At 33.1% G+C, this 20,741-nt stretch overlaps 1 protein-coding gene and 1 non-coding gene across 11 annotated transcripts in view; one reads left to right on the top strand and one right to left on the bottom strand.

The window, feature by feature from the left end:
- Positions 1-391: 391 nt before the first annotated feature.
- Positions 392-20,741, top strand: part of Vps13b (vacuolar protein sorting 13 homolog B) — a 757,361-nt gene continuing 737,011 nt past the window's right edge. For 7 of the 10 annotated variants that reach the window (XM_071602213.1, XM_071602214.1, XM_071602210.1 and 4 more), the window contains exons 1-3: positions 572-650; positions 1,039-1,213; positions 9,849-9,992. In XM_071602213.1, coding sequence (XP_071458314.1) covers positions 1,067-1,213; positions 9,849-9,992 — 291 coding nt within the window. In that variant the 5' untranslated portion in view covers positions 572-650; positions 1,039-1,066. Of the gene's footprint in view, positions 651-810; positions 1,214-9,848; positions 9,993-20,741 lie in introns of those variants that run through there. The other 3 variants (XM_071602212.1, XM_071602219.1, XM_071602211.1) reach the window with 3 other exon arrangements.
- LOC114106501 (U6 spliceosomal RNA) lies at positions 20,623-20,729 on the bottom strand. Its single transcript, XR_003585202.1, has one exon. It is a non-coding gene; the product is annotated as a U6 spliceosomal RNA (small nuclear RNA).

Below are 20,741 nucleotides of genomic sequence, written 5' to 3'. Positions count from 1 at the left end.
CCTAATCCTTTCATTTTTTTTTCTACATCCATCCTCTTTCCGTCAACTAAACTTTGGGCCTAAATTTAAATTTTTCCCGCTACCTCGCTCCTCCTACCTGCGGCCTGTTACCCCTGCTCTTTCATTCAACCCAAGTTCTCTGCCTGGTGCGTCGGTTTCCCCAGAGAAACAATTATATATATATTTTCCGGGTCTGAAGTACTAGGACCATCTCCCACGCAGTCACGGACCTATGGACCCTAGCGTTGGCCCACCTAAGATTGACCTCCACTTCGGGAACAGCCCTGGGTGCAGCGATCTCACACCCTCAACCACCATCTCTAGGGAGCGCCACTTCCGGATCTCGGGTGTCTCCACTTTACCGGTCCGCCCCCTGCCTTGGGCACTTCCTAGAGCTTTGTCCTGACAACTATTAGGGTTGGTGCCGAGGTGCAAGCTAGCCGTTTTTAAGAGTTCTCCAAGAAGACCCATTAGCTTCAAAGACCTGAGAAATCTAGAGGGGCTGCTGAGTGAGAGAAGAGGCGGCAGAGACGTACTGTTTTGAGCACGGAGTGAGGCACACCCGGAAGTGGCGCTGTACTGGAGCGGCGACGCCGCCGGGGGCGCATGCCAGGTACCGCGAGGTGGAGGAGACGCCACAGCAATCTGGCGTGTGTCTCCAGAGGGTGGGGTGCGGTGGCCGCGGTGGTGGGAGTGGGAGCGGACCTGGCTCTCCTTCTGGTTCAATGTTGGAAGATCCGGCTGGGTTCCGGGAGGCGAGGGCCTTGCGGGTGGCGGGGCTGGTGAAGGGCTGCAGCAGCCTAAGGGAACTTGCTTCTCCTCCTCTCACTCCAGGGGACCCGCTGTTTTCTCTCCCACTCCTCGCCGGGCCAAGTGAGGCGAATTGTAGTAGCTGGGAGTCCGCTTGAATATTCTCTGCTGTGGTAGTTGGCGAGCTGCTGCATTTCGGCCTTTCCAATCCTTCCTGAGAAATGCTTCTGGAGAAACCTCGCTGCACCGCTGACTCAGTTCTAACGTTTCTGTGTTAACCCTTTTCAGAGTCTGACTTTGACCCTAACCTTAAAAGATGTTGGAGTCATATGTAACTCCAATTTTAATGAGCTATGTGAATCGCTATATCAAGAATTTAAAACCTTCGGATTTACAGCTTTCACTATGGGGTGGAGACGTGGTTCTCAGCAAGCTCGAGTTAAAGTTAGATGTGCTGGAACAGGTAAGCTGTGTAGCTGACATTGACTAGAAACATTTTCAACTTTTTTTTTTTTTTTTTTGGACATAATCTGTTTTCTGTGCTTTGCCTTTATGCTGTAAAAAAAATGTACTTTTCCTGCTAACGTATTTTGGGCTTCCCTGAAACTAGAGACTTTATTTTACATATATATTTTAATGGTTTCTTTTAGTAAGGGTTTATAACAATAGTATTCCCCAAAGTTGTTTCAATTGATAGGAAAATGTTTTCGTTGTTCTTGTCAGAATTGTTGAAACTGTTAATTCTCCTCGATGGGGAGGGGATAATGTACATTTCAAAATTATGTCTGAAGCTGCAAAATGTTACTTTCTTGTTTTCCTTTTTGGACAGTGGAAGAGTGTGAAAGACAGTAAGATTAGATCTTGAGAAAGGTTCTTTCAGTAGGAAATATGACATTACCCATGGTATCCTCACAGAACTCAGTAGACACAGATTGAGAATGGCAGTAAAATTGAAAGTCTCTTTACTAAGCCATTTCTTTTTAGTTTCTTTTAATGTGAGAATGATCTGAAGTAAACCATAACTTCATAGTTCACATTTATTAGTTCATTTAGTACACTTAATAGTAACATATTCCAAGCAGTTGTTACATTTGAGGATACAAAGTATCCGTGGAAGCTAAAGGGTCAGAGACCTGCTGCCTTTTAGGTGATGAGGGAATACTTAATCTGATGGTGGTGATTATCAGTTTTTCTCTTCCTCCACCTGCTCCATTATTGAATAATCTAGAATTAATACTAAGAAACTCTTGGCTTCTTTTTTCCCTCAGATTAATTGGGTGTCTTAATTTTTTTTTGTTTTATTTTTCTTAATAAGCACAAATCTCAGTTTTTAATGTATACACCTGTGTGACTACCAGCACTCTTAACAGTATTGCAAAAGCTTTTTTGTGTTCCTTTGTATTCAGTATTCATACTCCTAAAAGAGATGACTGATAATCTGATATCTGTCAAAAAATAGATGTTTCATTCATTCTTTATGTATATGTGTGTATATGTATATATACAGATATATATGTATTTTTTAGTTGTAGATGGACACAATACCTTTCGTTTTATTTGTTTTTATGTGGTGCTGAGGATCGAACCCAGTGCTTCACCATGTGCCAGGCAAGCACTCTACCATGGAGCTACAATCCCAGCCCTTGTTCATTATTAAGTGTCAAATATATTGGAATCATTTGTGTCTGGCTTTTATTTTTTTCATTGAACATTATAGGTGAGATTAATTTATATTGTTGGATGAACAGTATTCTTCATATTGCCCTATTGTATTCCTTTTTAAAAAAATTTTTTTTTGTAGTTGTAAATGGACAGAATGCCTTTATTTTATTTGTTTATTTTTGTGTGGTGCTGAGGATCAAAACCCAGTGCCTTACACAACCTAGGTATGCACTCTGCCACTGAGCTATAGCTCAACCCTGTACTCTTTTTTTTCTATATATTTTTAAATTGTAGATGGACAAAATACCTTTATTTTATTTATTTATTTTTATGTGGTGCTGAGGATTGAACCTAGTGCCTCACATGTGCTAGGCAAGCACTCTACCACCGAGCTACAGCCCCAGTTCTGACCTATAGTATTCTGTTGCATAAAGAGTCCATGGTTTACTTTCCTATTCAGAGAACATCCTTGTACATGTATTTTGATGGATGCAAGTATTAATTTCCTGTAGATGTATACTTAAGAAGTAAGCATGTGTTTAATATATACTGCCAAATAATTTTGCAAAGTGGTTTTTATCAATTTACAGTCTCACAGTGTATGAAAATTCCAGTTATTTTACATTTGTTATTTTAATTTTAGCCTTCCTGATGGGTATGTAGTGATATCTCATGTAATTTTTATTTGTATTTCCCTAATGACTAATGATGAGAATGGTTTCTTTTCACATACTTACTGGCCATTTGGATATCCTCTTTTGTAAATTCTCTTTAAGTTTTTTGCAGTACTGGGGATTGAATCTAGGGTTGCTCTGCCACTGAGCTATATCTGTAGCTTTTTTTTTGAGACAGGGTCTTGCTAAGTTGCTGAGGATGGCCTGGAACTTGTAGACCTCCTGCCTCAGCCTCCTGGGTAGATGGGATTATGGGTGTGTGCTACTGTGCTTAGCAAGATTTTTGCCTTTTTTTTTTAAAATGGGTTTTCTGTCTTTGCATCTCTCCAGGAGTTACTTTTGTGGGGTGGGTGAATGGTAGGGGTAGGGGATGAAACCATGGCCTTAACCATGGAGCTATACCCAAATCCCTAGGAATTTTTCTAATATTTGGAAGATGAGTTCTTTGCCAGATACGTATTTTCATGCTTTTCAGTATCTTCTCTTGGTTTGTGGCTTATCATTTTACTCTCTTAAAGTTATCTTGATGAATAGAAGTTCATAATTTTATTGAGATCTACTATCTTTTTCTATATAGCTAGGATCTTTCATGTCTTATGAAATTTTTCTCTTTCTAATTTGTCTAACACTTTTTAAATTTGTTCTTCTTAGATATATTTGTATTTTGATATATGTTCATAGAGTATAACATTATAATTAGGATCCCATTCTTGTGGTTGTACATAATGTGGTGTTTCACTGGTAGTGTATTCATATATAAACATAGAAGAGTTATGTCTAATTCATTTTACTGTCTTTCCTATTCCCATCCTCCCTTCCTTTCCTTCATTCCCCTTTGTCCCCCAACTTAGTGTGTGTTAGCGTCTGCATATCAGAGAGAACATTTAGTCTTTGTTTTTTTTTTGGGGATTGGCTTATTTCACTTAGCATGATAGTCTCCAGATCCATCCATTTACCGGAAGAAGTTATAAAGTCATTCTTTTTTATGGCTGGGTAATACTCCAATGTGTCCTGCTTTTTGTTAGATTCTTTGGGAATGACAATCATGTTATCTGAAAATAATGACAGTTTTATTTCATTATAAAATAAAATAACATTTTATTTATTTACCTTGTACCTTTTCTTTCTTTTTTTTTTTTTTCATTATTGAATTGGCTAGGGCCTCTTACAATGTAGACATAGTGAGAATAGATTTTTTTTTTTTTTTGTTCCCAACTTTGATGGGAACTAAATATTATGTCATTGTATTAGTTGTGAACACCCTTTATTGGGATAAAGAAATTCTCTTCTGTTTTTACTTTCCAATGAATTTTTAGAATGTTTAATGAATGTTGAATTATGTAAAATATTATATTTAATGATTTCATATTTGATTTTTATTTTGTTAATGTTATAAATTACATTGAGTTTTTAATTAAACTAATCTTGCATTCCTAGAATAAACCTTAGTTGTTATGGTCCCCTTTTTCCATATTGTTGGATTTTGTTTAGTTTCATTGCATCTGTGTTTGTGATAATGGCTTAACATTTTTCTTTTTTGTGATGTGGTTACCACATTTTGATTATCAGATAGTTTGGCTTCATTAGATTATTTATGAAGTATTTCTTATGCTCATAATCTCTAGAAAATAAGATTGATATCGTTAGTTTTTTCCCTTTATTTATTTTTACATTATATATAACAAAACTTACCATCTTAACCATTTTAAGTGTACAGTTCTGTGTCATTAATTACATTCAGATTTTGTGAAACCATAACTGCCATCCAAATCTAGCACTCTCTCATTTTCTTAAACTTGAAATTCTGTACCCATTAAGCAATTAACTTCTGTCTTCATATCTTCCCAGCCTGTTGGAACCACCATTCCATTTGTCTCTATGAATGTGACTACTCTGGATACTTTATATTAGTGGAATTGTTCAATATTTGTCCTTTTGTGAATGGTTTATTTTACTCACATTGTCTTCAAAACTCATCTGTACTATAGAAATATGTCAGCATTTCCTTCATTGTTAAGGCTAGATAATATTTTTGTGTGTATGTATTTATGTATGTATGCATATAACACATTTTGTTCATCTATTTATCCATCCATGAATACTTGGATTGTTTCTACTTTTTGGCTATTATGATAATGCTGCTGTAAGTGTAAAAACACCTTGTGAAAATACCTTTTAAACATAAGTGTAAAAATACCTCGTTCAGATCCTACTTTCAAGTCATTTGGGTATGTACTAAGAAGTGGAATTACTAGATTGTATAGTAATTCTTTTTTTTTAATTTTAATTTTTTATTTATATACGACAGCGGAATGCATTACGATACTTATTACGTATATACAGTACAATTTTTCATATCTCTGGTTGTATACATAGTATATTCACATCAATTCGTGTCTTCTTATCTGTACTTTGGATAATAATGATCATCACATTCCACCATCATTAATAACCCCATGCCCACTCCCTTCCCCTCCAACCCCTCTGCCTATAGTTATTCTACATTTAATTTTTTTGAGGAACTGCAATATTGTTTTCCACAGTGACACAGTGATTGCACCATTATAAATCCCTCTGAGGAATGTATAGGATTCCAGTTGCTCCATATCCTTGTCAACACTTTTTTCCTTTTTTTTTTTTTTTTTGATTATAGCTATTCTAATGGGTGCAAAATGGTATATAGTTTTAATTTGTATTTCCTTTATGAACAGTGTTGCTGAGAGCACCTGCTCATATACTTAGTATTTATTTCTTCTTCTTCGTCTTTTTTTTTGTACTGAGGATTGAACCTATGGGCACTATATCCCCAGTCCTCTAATTTTTTTATTTTGAGACAGGGTCTCACTAAGTTGCTGAGGCTAGCCTCAGACTTAGATTCTCCTGCCTTAGCCTAGTGAACTACTAGGATCACAGGCATGTGCCACCGTGCCTGGCTCTTATTGGCTATTTTTGTGTCACCTTTGGAGAAATGTCTGTTTAAGTTCCTTGCCCAGTTTTGAGTCAGTTTTTAAAAAAATTGTTATTTTTGTTGGGATGCAGGAGTTCTTTATTTATTGTGGCTGTCAATCTCTTATTAAATACATGATTTGCAAAGACTTTTTCCTATTTTTTTTTAATAGTAGGTGAACACAATACCTTTATTTTATTTTTATGTGGTGCTGAGGACAGAACCCAGTGCCTTATATGTGCTAGGCAAGCCCTCTACCAACTGAGTATAACCCAGCCCACTTTTGCCTATTCTTTGGGTTGCCTTTTACTGTTGATAGTATCCTTTGATGCATAAAAGTTTTAATTTTTGATGTTGTCCACTTAGGTTTTTTTTTTTTTTTTCTATTGTTGTCTGGGTTTTTCAATGTCATACCTAAGAAATCATTTGCCAAATTACTCATAAAGTTGTTTTTTTTTCCCTCTTTTTTTTTTTTTTTTTTTTTGGTGGTATTGGGAATTGAACCCAGGGCCTTGTGCATGTGAGGTAATTAAAAAAATTTTTTTTTAGTTGTTTGTGGACCTTTATTTAATTTATTTATTTGTGGTGCTGGGAATTGAACCCAGTGCTTCACACATGCTAGGCAAGCACTGTATCACTGAGCCACATCCCCAGCCCCTGCTTCTTAGTTTTTTAAGTGTAGGAAAAATTATCTGTGTCATGTTGGGAAGTTGTAAATTATTGATTTAATTTAATCAGATATAGGACTGTTTTTCAGAGAATTTCTCCATTTCCTTATTTATTTATTTTTTATGTGGTGCTGAGGCTCGAACCCAGTGCTTTGCACATGCTGTGCGAGCGCTTTACCGCTAAGCCCCAGCCCCAGCCCAAATATTGCTCTCTCTTTACAGAAAAAATTTGCTTACTCCTGCCCTAAATCATCCTATTTAAATATATAAAGTTTTTTTGTTATTTATTTTAAAATTGTTTAAAAACAACATACTGTGGAATTCATAATGATGTCTTTTTATATTCCTCATTTGATAATTTGTATTTTCTTCATCAATATTGCTAGGAACTCATCAGTAAATATTATTAATTTTAAAATTATTAATTATCAAAATATTAATATTTTCAAAGGATTAAATTTTGGTTTTGATTAACTTTTTGTTTTGTCATTTTTTTCTCATTTCTTTCCACTTTGTGATTTACTATTTTCTAGCTTCTTGAGAATCTAAGAAAACTTAACGTCATTGTTTTTTTAAACCTTTTTTTACTCAAATATATACATCTAATGTTATGAATTTCTCTTTAACCAAATATTTATCTCTGTCACACAGAAATTTGTATCTTTCCAGTTAACAACTATACATTTTTATGATTTTTATGTTGATTTCTTTGATCAGTGGGTTATTCAGAAATATATTGCTTAATTTCCAAACATTTGGAAATTTGCTAATCAACTTTCTGTCATTGATTTCTAATTTAATTCACCTGTGATCAGCACAGTCTATGATGAAGAATGTCATTGGTGTTTTGATCCCCATCAAAATTGAATTTGTATATTTCTTTTGGCAATATGACCATTTTAACAATAACAGTTCTGCCTACCATGATCATAGGAGGTTTTTCCATTTTCCTGTGTCTTCTTTGATTTCTTTTTTCAGTGCCTTATAATTTTCATTGTAGAGATGTTTCATTTCTTTGGTTAGATTTATTCCTAGAGAATATTTTTTAGATGATATTGTGAATGGGATTGTTTTTCTGATTTCTTTTTCAGTAGATTCGTTATTAATGTATAGGAAAGGTATTGATTATTGTTTGTTGTTTTTGTAACCTGCTACTTTATTGAATTATTTTTATTCTAGCAGTCTTCTGGTGGAGCTTTTTGTATCTTCTGAGTATAGGATCATGTTATCTGCAAACAGTGATAATTTGACTTCTTCCTTTCCTTTTTTTTTTTTGGTACCAGGGATAATAAGTGTTGAATTTTAGTTAGATCTCTACCATGGACCATATGGTTTAAAATTCCATGTCTAATATGTGTATTAATATTTGTTAGTAGCTAAACTGATGAGTAACATTATTATGGCACTAAGTTCTTGAGTTTAATTTGGGTATCTTTTATCTTCCCCCTGAGAAAATCGAATTTGTGCCTATAGACTGCAATTCTAGTAGCCATTTTGCAAATGTATCAGAGTTGCATAAGTCAAAGGGTGGTGGAGATGGAAATAAAATCCACTCATTTTCAGTGAAACACATTGCCAGTGTAAATGTAATCAGTAATCATAATGGTAATATAAAGGCAATATTATTAGTGGTTAAGAGAAAGAATTTTAGCGTCATATGTCTCAGTTTTCAGTTCTGGCTTTTCTTGTTGTTTCATTTTGGGAAGTTACTGGACCCTTCATGCCTCAGATTCTTCTTCATAAAATAGGCTGATAGTATTTACGTTTTGTTCTTATGTTATATGGTTATATGGTTATATGCAGGTAAGGTGCTTAGAATGGTGCCTCTTCCATCGTAAGTGCTTAGTAAATACTTTCTTTGTTGCAGACACTGATTAGTATATAATTTGTGCTAGCTGAATAATGCTTGAAATAATTACTGCATGTTTAAACTTAATATAATAATGAGAAGTAGTTAAAAGTTGTGACATTCCATCAGAAAGAACAGTGACAACATTTCATTAGAAATAGTAGTGACAATAAATTTTTAGTAATGTGGCCTTAGAGTCTCTAGTTTTAAGACATAAATTAGACCCACACTTTTATAATAATATTAGTAGTAATAATAATAATAATGATATTTAGCATCTTTATAATGATTTCTGTATGAGGAAGACCAGTGTTCTAAGCACTTTATAAAATGAATTGATTCAATCCTCAAAAGATTATAATTATTCAAATTTTACAGATAATAAAAGGAGCCACAGATACATGAAACAATTTACTTAGTGTAATTGGGTACTAAGTGGCAGAGATTGGATTTAAGTCCATGTCTGCTGGCTGTAGAGTTATTGGTTGTAAGCACTTTACCATTCTGCCTGTATTTAGCTCTATTTGGTATTTTGCTAAACCAAGTAGATGCAGAGGGGATAAGATTAATAATTTTTATTAACTGTTGCACGTAGCTGCAATAGCTATAAAAATGTGATAGAAATATAGTCTTTTTTCCTTTGTTGACTTGTAACAAAAGTTTTGTCCAGAGTGGAACAAAGTAGTATAAAGTGATTATGATGAAGATTTATGCTATCATATCTGAGTTTTGTCAAGTAATAATAGAAAGCAATCAGAAAAATGTGAAATTTATGACCAAATAGTACTGAGGTAAACTCTTCAATTAGACAAAGTACATAGGTTGTTTTTGTAGTTGGTCAGTTTTTATTTAGTCAGGTCATTCTCCTTTCTCCACTTCAGTCCCCCTTTCAACTTGCCCCGCAGATATCTTTTGAGGACATATTTTAGAAATTTAAGACAACTGCAGTTTTCTCAAGTACTGCTGCTGTCTAGGGCTTTGATCCATTTTTATGACTGCTACCACTACCACATGTGAACCTTTATCATAGACCAGATATTGTATGTCATTTTCACTCATCAGAGTAGCAAACTGAAGCCTAGAGAGTTTAAGTAACTTATTAAATGTAAGTTGCATAATAAATTTTTGTGGTTTATCATAAAGTATAGTTTAATAAGTTATTTAATTCTGCTTTGTGATAAACAGTGATGAATGAAATATTTTGAACTGGAAATTTTATTTTTCTTTTAAGAAAGGAATTTGGATACAAGGATAAAAAATATTAAGTGCTTACTAACTTTAATGTTTTGTGTTTTAAGGAACTGAAATTACCCTTCACTTTTTTAAGCGGACATATTCATGAATTGAGAATTCATGTACCATGGACAAAATTGGGTTCAGAACCAGTGGTAATTACCATCAATACAATGGAATGCATATTGAAACTTAAAGATGGAATACAGGTAAGAAATTATCAAACCTAGTTGTTGAATGTGAACTAATTTTAATACTTATTATATCTGACATTTCTATAACTTTTAGAACTCACTGTCACATGAATAAATATAACTGTATACACTTTGTTTACATGCCTTATTTAAATAAGGGTGTTCTGAAATTTGGACAAAACATTAAAAGGATATTTTCATACAAATTTTGCTTTATTGATCATAACCTTAATAGGAGTCAATATATATTGCTTATTACCTATATTTACAATGGAAGCAAGGCCTGATTAAATCAGTCTAATTTTTAGATTAAGATTTTTGAGTTTTTGCGAAGGACCAGTGTGAATCTTTATTTACAAATCTTCTAAATCTATTTCTCAGGCTAATTTTTAAAAAAAATATTTATTTTTTAGTTTTTTAGGTGGACACAATATCTTTATTTTATTTTTATGTGGTGCTGAGGATTGAACCCAGAGCCTCACCCATGCTAGGCAAGCACTCTACCAATAGAGCTACAATCCTAGCCCTCATCATTTCTTATTGATGGTTTTTGCAAAGGTATAATTGGGTTTTTTTTTGTTGTTGTTGTTGCTGTCTGCTATTTAAAAAAAAATTTTTAAATTCTGATTTGTTATATCTGACAGCAGGATGCAGTTCAATTCATATTACACAAATAGAGCACAATTTTTCATGTCTTTGGTTGTACACACTATTGTCACACCAGTTTTATGTACTTAGGGTAATGATGTCCGTCTATCTCATTCCATCATCTTTCCTACCCCAGTAACCCCTCTCTTCTACTTCCTCCTCTTTTAGGGAAGTTTGTTTATTCCTCCCATGCTGACCTCCCCAATCCCCCTCCCCCCAATCCCCATTATGAATCAGCATCCTTATGTCAGAGAAAACATTCCGCATTTGGTTTTTTGGGATTGGCTTACTTCACTTAGCATAATATTCTCTAACTCCATCCATTTACCTGCAAATGCCATGATTTTATTTGCTTTTAATGCTGAGTAATATTCAATTGTGTATATATACTACATTTTCTTTATCCACTCATCTGCTGAAGGGTATTTAGGTTGGTTCCATAATTTAGCTATTGTGAATTGTGCTGCAATAAGCATTGATGTGGCTGTGTCCTTGTAGTATGGTGTTTTTAAGTCCTTTGGGTATAAACCAAGGAGTAGGATGGCTGGTCAAATGGTGGTTCCATTCCCAGTTTTCCAAGGAATCTTAATACTGCTCTCCATATTGGTTGTACCAATTTGCAGTTCCACCAGCAATGTATGAGAGGAGTATCTGCCAAAATTTTTCCTATTCAGGAAGCCCAGCAGGTCAGGACAGCAGCATTCTGTGAAGTATGTTTCACTTTCATCTTGTAGTAGTGTGTCTGTTGTTGTTATTATTATTATTATTATTATTATTTTACTTTTTTCTTGCATATTTAACATTTACTTTTTAGTTTTAAGTGAATTGATAAGTTGTTTATTTATTTATTTTGGTGCTGGGAATCAAATTCAGGGTCTTGTGAGGGCTAGGCAAGCACTTTGCCACTAAGGTATATTCCCAGTCCCTATAAATATTATTAAAATGACTGTTTTTCATGAGAACCGTAAGGTAGTTTTAGCAAATCCTAAGTATAACTTTAATTTCTGTGAAATTTGACTTATTTATGAGTTATTAAAATTATTTCTTATTTTAAGAAGATTCTTTTTTTTTAAACATTTTTTTAGTTGTAGATGGACACAATACCTTTATTTATTCATCTTTTTGTGGTGCTGAGGATTGAACCCAGTGCCTCACTTGTGCTAGGCAGGTGCTCTATGACCGAGCCACAACCCCAGCCCCTTAAGTAGATTCTTTAAAGTAATTGTTATATCAATTCATTAGGCACAGATCTTTTTTTCCATTAATGAAATATTTGATTTTAAACCTACATTATCCAATTTAACTTAAATAAGGTGGTTCTTGAGAATAAATAGACGAATGTTATATTCTCATGAAAACTTTCTTTGTGAACTTTAAGTATTTGAGAGATTGATTTGAGAAACCTGTAGATTGTTATATTGTAGTAAGTTTTATTTTACATTTATGTTTGGTAATACTGCAATAGTTCTTAATCATCTGTTATTAGATTTTTTTTTTTAAGTCTGGACTTGGTTATACCACCCATGTTGTGCTCTGTATTAAAAGGTGGAAAGGAAAAAACCCAGTCACTAAGTATTTTTTTCAATGGAAAGGTGGAAGTTTCAAGACCAGATGTCCCATAAGAAACACATTTAAAATAGACAAATTACAACTAATTATAGAGGCTACATAAAAAGATTTGTAACACATGACTTAGTGCAACTTAGAACTAATATTTGATATTGGACCATGCAGATGGCTACTGAAGGAATGATCAGATTTCCTGTTTGCATGGTATTTGAAACTTGAATTTTGTGGTGTGTGGAATAAAAGGTCAAATGTCATGAATGTAAACCACTTTCAAAAAAAGTGTTTTTTTACAGATGTTTAAAATTTTGCTGTAGAAAGGATTTTTGAAAATTGCATTTGACATTTGGACAAATTATTTAAAAGTGTATACCCCTGGAGAGTAATACTTGGGTTTATCCTAGTAATTGGAATTAAATTTTGAGTAGAAACATTATAAAACTTAAAGTATTTTAATTTTAGGTTTTAAGCTTTGATAGGTATAGTATGTAATTAAGTTAAAATTATGCATGTACTAGTAGAATGGAATGGCTCCATATTTAAATTATTTGAAGTTTAATTATGTTGTACCATCATACCAAAGAAAAGACTAGGGGCTGGGGCTCAGCGGTAGCGCACTTGCCTGGCATGTGTGAGGCAATGGATTCAATTGTCAGCACCATATATGAATAAATTAAAAAAAAAAAGGTTTATAAACAACTAAAAAAAAAAAAAAGAATTAAAGAAAAGTCTTTATTTCCCAAATAAAAGTGGGGTGAGATGGTAGGTTAAAAGAAGGGGGCTTTTAAAATCACAGGTATTCAAATATCTGAATATGGAAAAATGTTAACTTTAATGTATGGGAATGTATTAAAATGATTAAAAGATGGGAATATGAGGTTTAATTCAGATTTTAAAAGAATACAGCATCATTAAATGCTTTAAAAAATAATATACATATATTTTTAGTTGTAGACTGATACAATACCTTTTTGTAAATTTATTTATGTGGTGCTAAGGATCAAACCCAGTGACTCACATGTGCAAGTACTCTTCCACTGAGCTACCTCCCCAGCCCATCATTAAATGCTTTGATAAAAGGACATAACAATTTTTTATGTTCAATCTGATTCTGCCAACATTTGTTGATTGCCTAACCTGCAGTGAATTGCAAAGCATGGCTAAGATATTTGTAGAATCTCAGCAAAGGACACTTAGACAAAGAGATTTATAATGTTTCAGTGTGACTGTAGTGGTCATGGTTATAATGTACTCAACATTTCTTTGAAATCCATTTTAATTACAGAGATTTTTGAAAGAGAGTGACCCAAATTCTTTTGGGTAAAATAAAGGCCACTTTGATGTTCACTTAGAATGATTTTTAATAATTTTAAACTAAATAAAATACTTGTTAAAGATTTGATGTTTACTTTGAGAGAGTCCTTCTATGTCATTGTCCCTACCTTTAGGTCCTGTGGATTTGTAACTTGTGATCTGTTTTTTTTTCTATTTTGGATTTCAGATACAGTTTGATTCATGACAAACTGTATCATTACATATCCATCCTTATATAATCAAATACTTGCGAATCTATCATAACTTGAGCTAAAACATTACCAAGAACTTACATTTAATTATGTTTTCCTCTCCTTATTTGTATTCTTGCTTGTTCATCCTTGGTGAACCTCATCTGCAAAATAGCACAAGACTTTCTACACAGTTTTTTCAATTTTGTGATGAGCGTGCATTCTTTGCTTAGTGTATTAAGTCTTGGAAAAAATACTTCTGCAATCTAAAGAGAGTGGTGAATTTGTTTTTAAAGTACTTATTTATTCTGGTTTTTATAACATCTGGAAAGTAAATTTTGAAAAACTTTTAACCTAATGAATGCAACCACTCATTAAGTTGTTTATATAAGTAATACTTACGAATAAACTTTAAAAATGTTTTTAACCTAAACCAAAACTTTAAAGTACTGAGTTAAAAAACTGAGCTTTCTGTTAATGTTCTAATCTTGGTTAGTATTTGAAACAAGAGGGCAAATTTTACCTATCCTTATGTCTTTAGGTGCTGTGGAAATCCTTTATTGGGATTCAGAGGAATTGCCTTAAATGTATAGATAATTTTGAGGGGAACTGACATCTTTACTAAGTTGAGTTTTCCATTCTGTGAACACAGTGTGCCTCTCCAATTAGTTAGATTGTTCTTGATTTCTTTAATTAGGAATTTGTGTTTTCAGCCTACAATTCTTTTAAATGTTTTATTAGATTTATATCTTTTTTCTTTGGAGCATTTATGAATATCGTGAATTTAATTTTATTTTCTGTTCATTTTCATATATAAATTCAGCATTTATATATAAATAAAGTTGCAGTTTTATATGTATAATTTTTGTGCATTGATCTTATATCCTGTGATGTTGCTTACATTATTAATTCCAGTAGTGTTTTGGTTGATTTCTTTGGGATTTCCTACATGGGCAATAACATTATCTACAAGTAGAGACAGTTTAGTTTGTTTTCAATTCATATGCCCTCCCATCCCACTTTTTGTTTTTTTTTGGTCCTGGGGCTTGAACTTGGGCGCTTAATCACGGAGCTAGATCCCAGCCCTTTTAAATTTACATTTTGAGATGGAGTCTTCCTAAGTTGCCTAGGGCCTCACTAAATTGCTGAACTGAACTTGTGATTCTCCTGCCTCTGCCTCCTGAACCTCTGGTTTTACAGGTGTGATCCTACCCTTGTTGAATTGATGAGTGTTTTTACAGAAGCCATTATAAGTAAGCACTTCAGTACTGGTCATTAGTAACATCACGTTTGCACAATCCAGTGTACACTGTTCATTTATTTTTAAATTCTCATTTCCCTTCAATATTTAGTGCTCTGATCTCTTTCTCAAAATTTCACTTTCTTGGTTGCTCTTAATCACTTCCTCTACCTGTTTGGCTCCTTTTCTCTCAGCTTCTCTTAATCATTTTCTATTATCTATCCCAAATTTAAATTGAAATTTTTTGGGTTTCATTATTTTAGTCATATTTTACTCTCCTTGGCTATTATTTCCAGTAGTCTTAGTTATTATTCTGTTTTCTATGTTCTTTATTCATAAAATGCTATGTTAGGGTTCAGTCTTTTTTTCCCCCCCAGCACTAATAGCTAAATGAACTTCACCTGTATGTCTTATAAAATGTCCCAAATGGAATTCATATTAAAGTTAAATCCTTTTTGGTCCTTTATATATTTCCTTTTTCATTGAACAGTTCTACTATGAGCATTCAATCCAAATCAGAAACCCAGAAGTCATCCTTAACTTAATGTGCCTCATATCCAATTATTCATCAAACTCTGGTTTCTACTGCTATCTTATCTTTGAAAGTATCTGTTTCAGCCTTCATACAAGTTTTCAAACTGCCTCCAGGAATATTCCTAAATGTGAATTATTTCCTCAAGTCTGTTTTCTTTCTCATCCAATGATTTTCTTCTCTCTTATAGTGAACTTTTGTGCAACTCATAAGAGACTTTAATATTTATTGTATTCCAGTGTTCTCTGAAGTCCTTCTGGGTCTTCCTCATGTTTTCCATTTTTTATGCTGGGTTAAAACTATTTTCATAATACTAAACATGATTTACTTTTTAAAAATTCTCATTCTCTCATGTATGTACTATGGACTTTTCCAGAGACTACTTGATATATATCATTGGAACAGAATGAAAGCAGAAGGAGATATGAGAATCTAGCTGTCCTCTACTAATCCAGAGCTAAAAAACAATGTAAAATAATGCCATTCTTTTTACTAATTTTGTTTTGGAAAGTACAGCTATTTTTCATAACATGCAAATTTAAAAATTTATAGTTTATTTTGAAATTTTCATAATATATGATATTTTTATTTTAAAATAAATAATAAAATATGTATACAAGCTGTGAATGTAGCTCAGTGGCAGAGCACTTGTCTAGCATGCAAGAGGACTTAGGTTCACCAGCATGAAAAAAAAAAAGGATCTAAATATGTATACAAATTTAAATATACTTCAAACATGTTTTCTCTTTATCTCTAATAGTAAAAGTCATACATGTAAATCATCTTTGGGATTCTCAGTAATTTTTAAAAGAGATAAAAATATTTGAGGACCACTGGCCTACTTGTTAGGGAGTCACTGAAGTATTTTAAACAGGTAAGCAACTTGTTGCATTTGTAATTTAGGAAGTTAACTGGTTTTTCACCATGGAGGAAAGGATTGGAGGAGGAGAATTCAGAGAATTAATTAAATTCATTTTGTCACATTCTAAGAGAATGTCCTAGGTTCCCACATTCTAGGATAGGAACTAGATAGATCTGTCATTCCCTGTATCCATAGAGGGCTGTGGATAGATTCTAGAGTAAGAGTATAGAAGTTCTAGGATGACTTTCGGAATTTTGGTTTAGGACTATTGGTGTGGTTTACTGGATTATGGTACTCTTAATTTAGATTTTTTTTTTTTTCTTTTTCGAGGTGCTGTGGATGGGACCCAGTGCCTCATGCATGCTGTTCAAATGCTTTACCATTGAGCCAAACCACCAGCCCTAATTTAGATTTTGAAGAGTTTAAAAACTTGTCAAGCCCATATGCTCACATAGTAATTAGTATCTAACTGAAGTAGTATAATAACGTAGGCATTATACATTGTGAAAAACTTACATACAAAATTATCACTCTAATACTATTTTCCTGTTTTTGAAGGAAAAATTGGAAAGTTAAATCCATTCAGTACATATATGTTGAGTTGACAGCTCTGTACTAAATGCTGTGGATATAGTAGTTAATGAGACAGAAAAGCACTTTTCTTTCCTTGAAGTTTTTAAGGAAAAATTCACATATTACATGTGGTTTTTGAATTAATTTTAGCATGAAATATTGTTGGTAGTCTCAAAATAATTGGAAGCTAAATTGTTTTGTTTTAGGTTTAACTTCTTTTTGAGGTGAAATAATTGGGGTTGTTAAACAATATTACTGAAATGGACATAAAAAGCCAAAAGTCACAAACAGCTAACCTATAGATGGATGAAAACATAAGTAAATGTATTTCAGACTGTGTTGAATGCCTTTAGAGTTAAGGAACAGAGGAAAATCATGGTTTCCTGAACTTTTACCTGTGTCTAGAGCCTAGAAATGGTAGGAGGAAAAAATGTATTTAGTTAGCTATTGGGAAGATAACATAAAAATATAGTTCTTTAAAAAATATACATATTGAGGGGATGGGGTTGTGGCTCAGCGGTAGAGCACTCGCCTCGTATGTGCGAGACCCTGGGTTTGATCCTGAGTACCACATAAAAATAAATAAGTGAAATAACAGGGTTGTGTCCAACTACAACTAAAAAATAAATATTAAAAAATATAAATTTTTTAATATATAAATATATATAAATATTTTGTATATATAAATATATATAAATATTTTCTAGTGTCTTTTATGAAGTTTATGGCATATGAACACCAAACCTGGTATAAAGTGGTTCAATAATTTTTTTTAACTTATTGAGGAATATCTGTTGGAAGTATGTGGAATTTTATTATATTTTATTTTTTGGGGGATAATTCTCCCCCCTTTTTTGGGCTGAAAGGTATATTTTTATTCACTTATAGTTCTTCTGAGGAGGAAGAAACATTTGGATTGATACAAGGGGAGCTTTAGTTTCATGAGGGACTTTGTAAGAATGATTGAAAATATGGGTTGTAGAAGAAATGACAGTGCAACCTTAATTATAGTGTTTAGTACTTGGTCTCCAGAATTTATATGTCTCAAGTCTGCATACAGAAAAATATTCTATTTTGAAACTTTACAGTTTGCTTGTAACCACCAAGTTTTCCCTTCCTTGCTGGTTACTGTCCAAATCGTTACCTGGCATTACAGATAATAAGGAACTGAGATTACAGGTTTTGTTTTCCTTTTAGTTTTGGTGGTGCTGGGGATTGAACCCATGGCTTTGTGAATACTAGGCAAGTGTTCTAACACTGAGCTACATCCTTAGCCCACACCTTTGATTTTTTTGTGTTTGATTCACAAACACACATGCAACAGTTCTCTGATTTTAGTTTTGATGATTGGGAGTTGTTGATTTTCCTTGAACTAGTTCATTTTGCCATGGCCGCCTTTTTGAAACTCAAGATATTTAGTATTTAGAAACTATACTGAGCATATCTGAACTGAGTTTTCTATGGACAGATTATTGTTGGATTTTACTAGTCTGAAAATTTCTGCCTGTTAATTGAAGTATTTAGATTTCATTTCATATATATATATATATATATATATATATACACACACATATACACACACACACATACATACACATACACACATATACATATATATTCATATTTATTTATTTATTTGGTACCAGGGATTGAACCCAGGGTCGCTTAGCCACTGAGCTACAACCCCAAACCTTTTATTTTGTTTTGTTTTGAGACAGGGTCTTGCTAAGTCCTTAGGGCCTCGCTAAATTGCTGAGGTTGATCTAGAAATTTCAATCCTCCTGCCTCAGCCTCCCGAGTCACTGGGATTGCAAGTGTGTGCCACTGCACCTGGCATTATTTCATATAATTTTTATTATGGATACATTAACGCCCAATGCTTTTTATTTGTTATATCTTTGTTCTATCAGATTCTTTTTTTTAAATTTTTCTTTTCCTGTCTGTTCTTGGATTGAGCATGTAGTCATCCTCCTTCTGTTGTGATTTAGCTTTTTGTTGTTTCAGTCATCTGAAGCCTGGCATGGTCTGAATATATTAAATGGAAAGTTCCAGAAGTAAACAGTTCACAAATTCTAAATTGCATGCTGTTTTAGATAGTGTGATGAAATCTGAAGTGTGAATAATTTCTTTGTATAGAATATTCACACTATATACCCTATCTGCCCCTTGGTCATTTTGTAGCAGTTTTGGTTGTAAGATAGAATTTTGCAGTATCATAGTGCTTGTGTTCAAATAAATGTTATTTTACTTAATAATGACCTAAAGTGCAGGAGTAGTGATACAGGCAATTTTTTTGGTATGTAGTTTTGGTATATAATTGTTTTTATTAATTTTGGTTCATCTTTCTATGCCTTAATTTATAAATTGAACTATCATAAATATGTATTTAAAGGAAAACACATAGAGTTTAATTCTATTATCAGTTTCAGTCTTACATTGAACATTTTATAATGTATCCTCCATATGTTAGGGGTAACTGCTGTATTTTAGTATTCCATTTTGCCCTTATTATTAGTTTTTAAACTGTCATACCTTTTTATTTTTGCTGATTGCTCTAGGGCTGACAACATGCAAGTGTAATTATCACCATCTACTTTCAATATTATGTCACTTCATATAAAACATTATACCTTAGTATGTTTTATAAGAGTATGCTTCTCTTTATCCTCTACCATAATTTGTGATAACATTGTCATTTTATGTGGTACAATATTTTATTTTTATTTTTTTAAAGAGAAAAAGAGAGAAGAGAGAACTTTTTAATATTTATTTTTCAGTTTTTGGTGGATACAACATCTTTATTTTATTTTTATGTGGTGCTGAGGATCGAACCCAGCGCCCCGCGCATGCCAGGCGAGCGCGTTACCGCTTGAGCCACATCCCCAGCCCTGGTACAATATTTTAGTATTGCTTTGAAGTCCATTGATTTTTAAGAAATTGAAATAATAAAAGATATTTTATTTACCTACATAGTTATTTTTTGTGCTCTTCCTTTATGTACTTCAAAAACTTTGATCCATCAGCATTTTACTTCAGCTTGACCTTCCTTTAATATTTTTTGATCTTGCTTCAAAATCTTTTAGCTAAAAGAATTTGTAAATGCTTAAAGAATTTGCTACTTACTTTGCTCAAAGATTCTGATTTCAGAATTTAACTTTTGGGGTAGGTCTCTGTTTTTCTGCTCATGTGCAAGGGCTTTTCTAATAGCAGCTTTTTTTACTTTGTATTCAAGAAAATAGCAAGGATTGGAATGAGAAAGATCTGAATGCTTAAGGAATCTATAAATGTTATTCTTACTGATAGTATTATAATATATAATTTAACATTTCTAACTTCAGTTTAAAACTTTAAAGTCTCAGTTGTCTTCAATAGTACTATTGAGAAAATTCTGTGCCTTACTGAAAATTTATCTGAAATGCATTATTTTTTACTTAAACACTATTTATTCCTTGAGTTTCTCTTTCTCTCTTTTTCCTTTTTCTGCTGCTGGGAATGGAACCCAGGGCCTGGTCCATGCTGGGCAGGTGCTCTATTACTGAGGTATGTCCCCAGCTCCTTGGTTTCTCTTTTTTTGAAATTAGACATCATTAGAAGATGTTTGCGTTTCCACCCCTCCCCCCCGCCCCAATCCTATCTTTTTCCCATGTTACTTTTTTTTTTCTTTTTAAAAAATTGGTTCTTTTTAGTTTAGTTTTGACATAAAAACATGGAATATAATTAAAAACATGGAATGCTTCATTTATTTGCATGTCATCCTTGCTCAGGGGCCATGCTAATCTTCTCTGTATTGTTCCAAGTATAGTATATGTGCTGCTGAATTGAGCACTCCCATGTTGCT

This window comes from Marmota flaviventris, chromosome 15 (assembly GCF_047511675.1).
Source record: "Marmota flaviventris isolate mMarFla1 chromosome 15, mMarFla1.hap1, whole genome shotgun sequence".
Lineage (NCBI taxonomy): Eukaryota > Metazoa > Chordata > Mammalia > Rodentia > Sciuridae > Marmota > Marmota flaviventris.
This window is presented reverse-complemented; position numbering and strand designations above follow the sequence as displayed.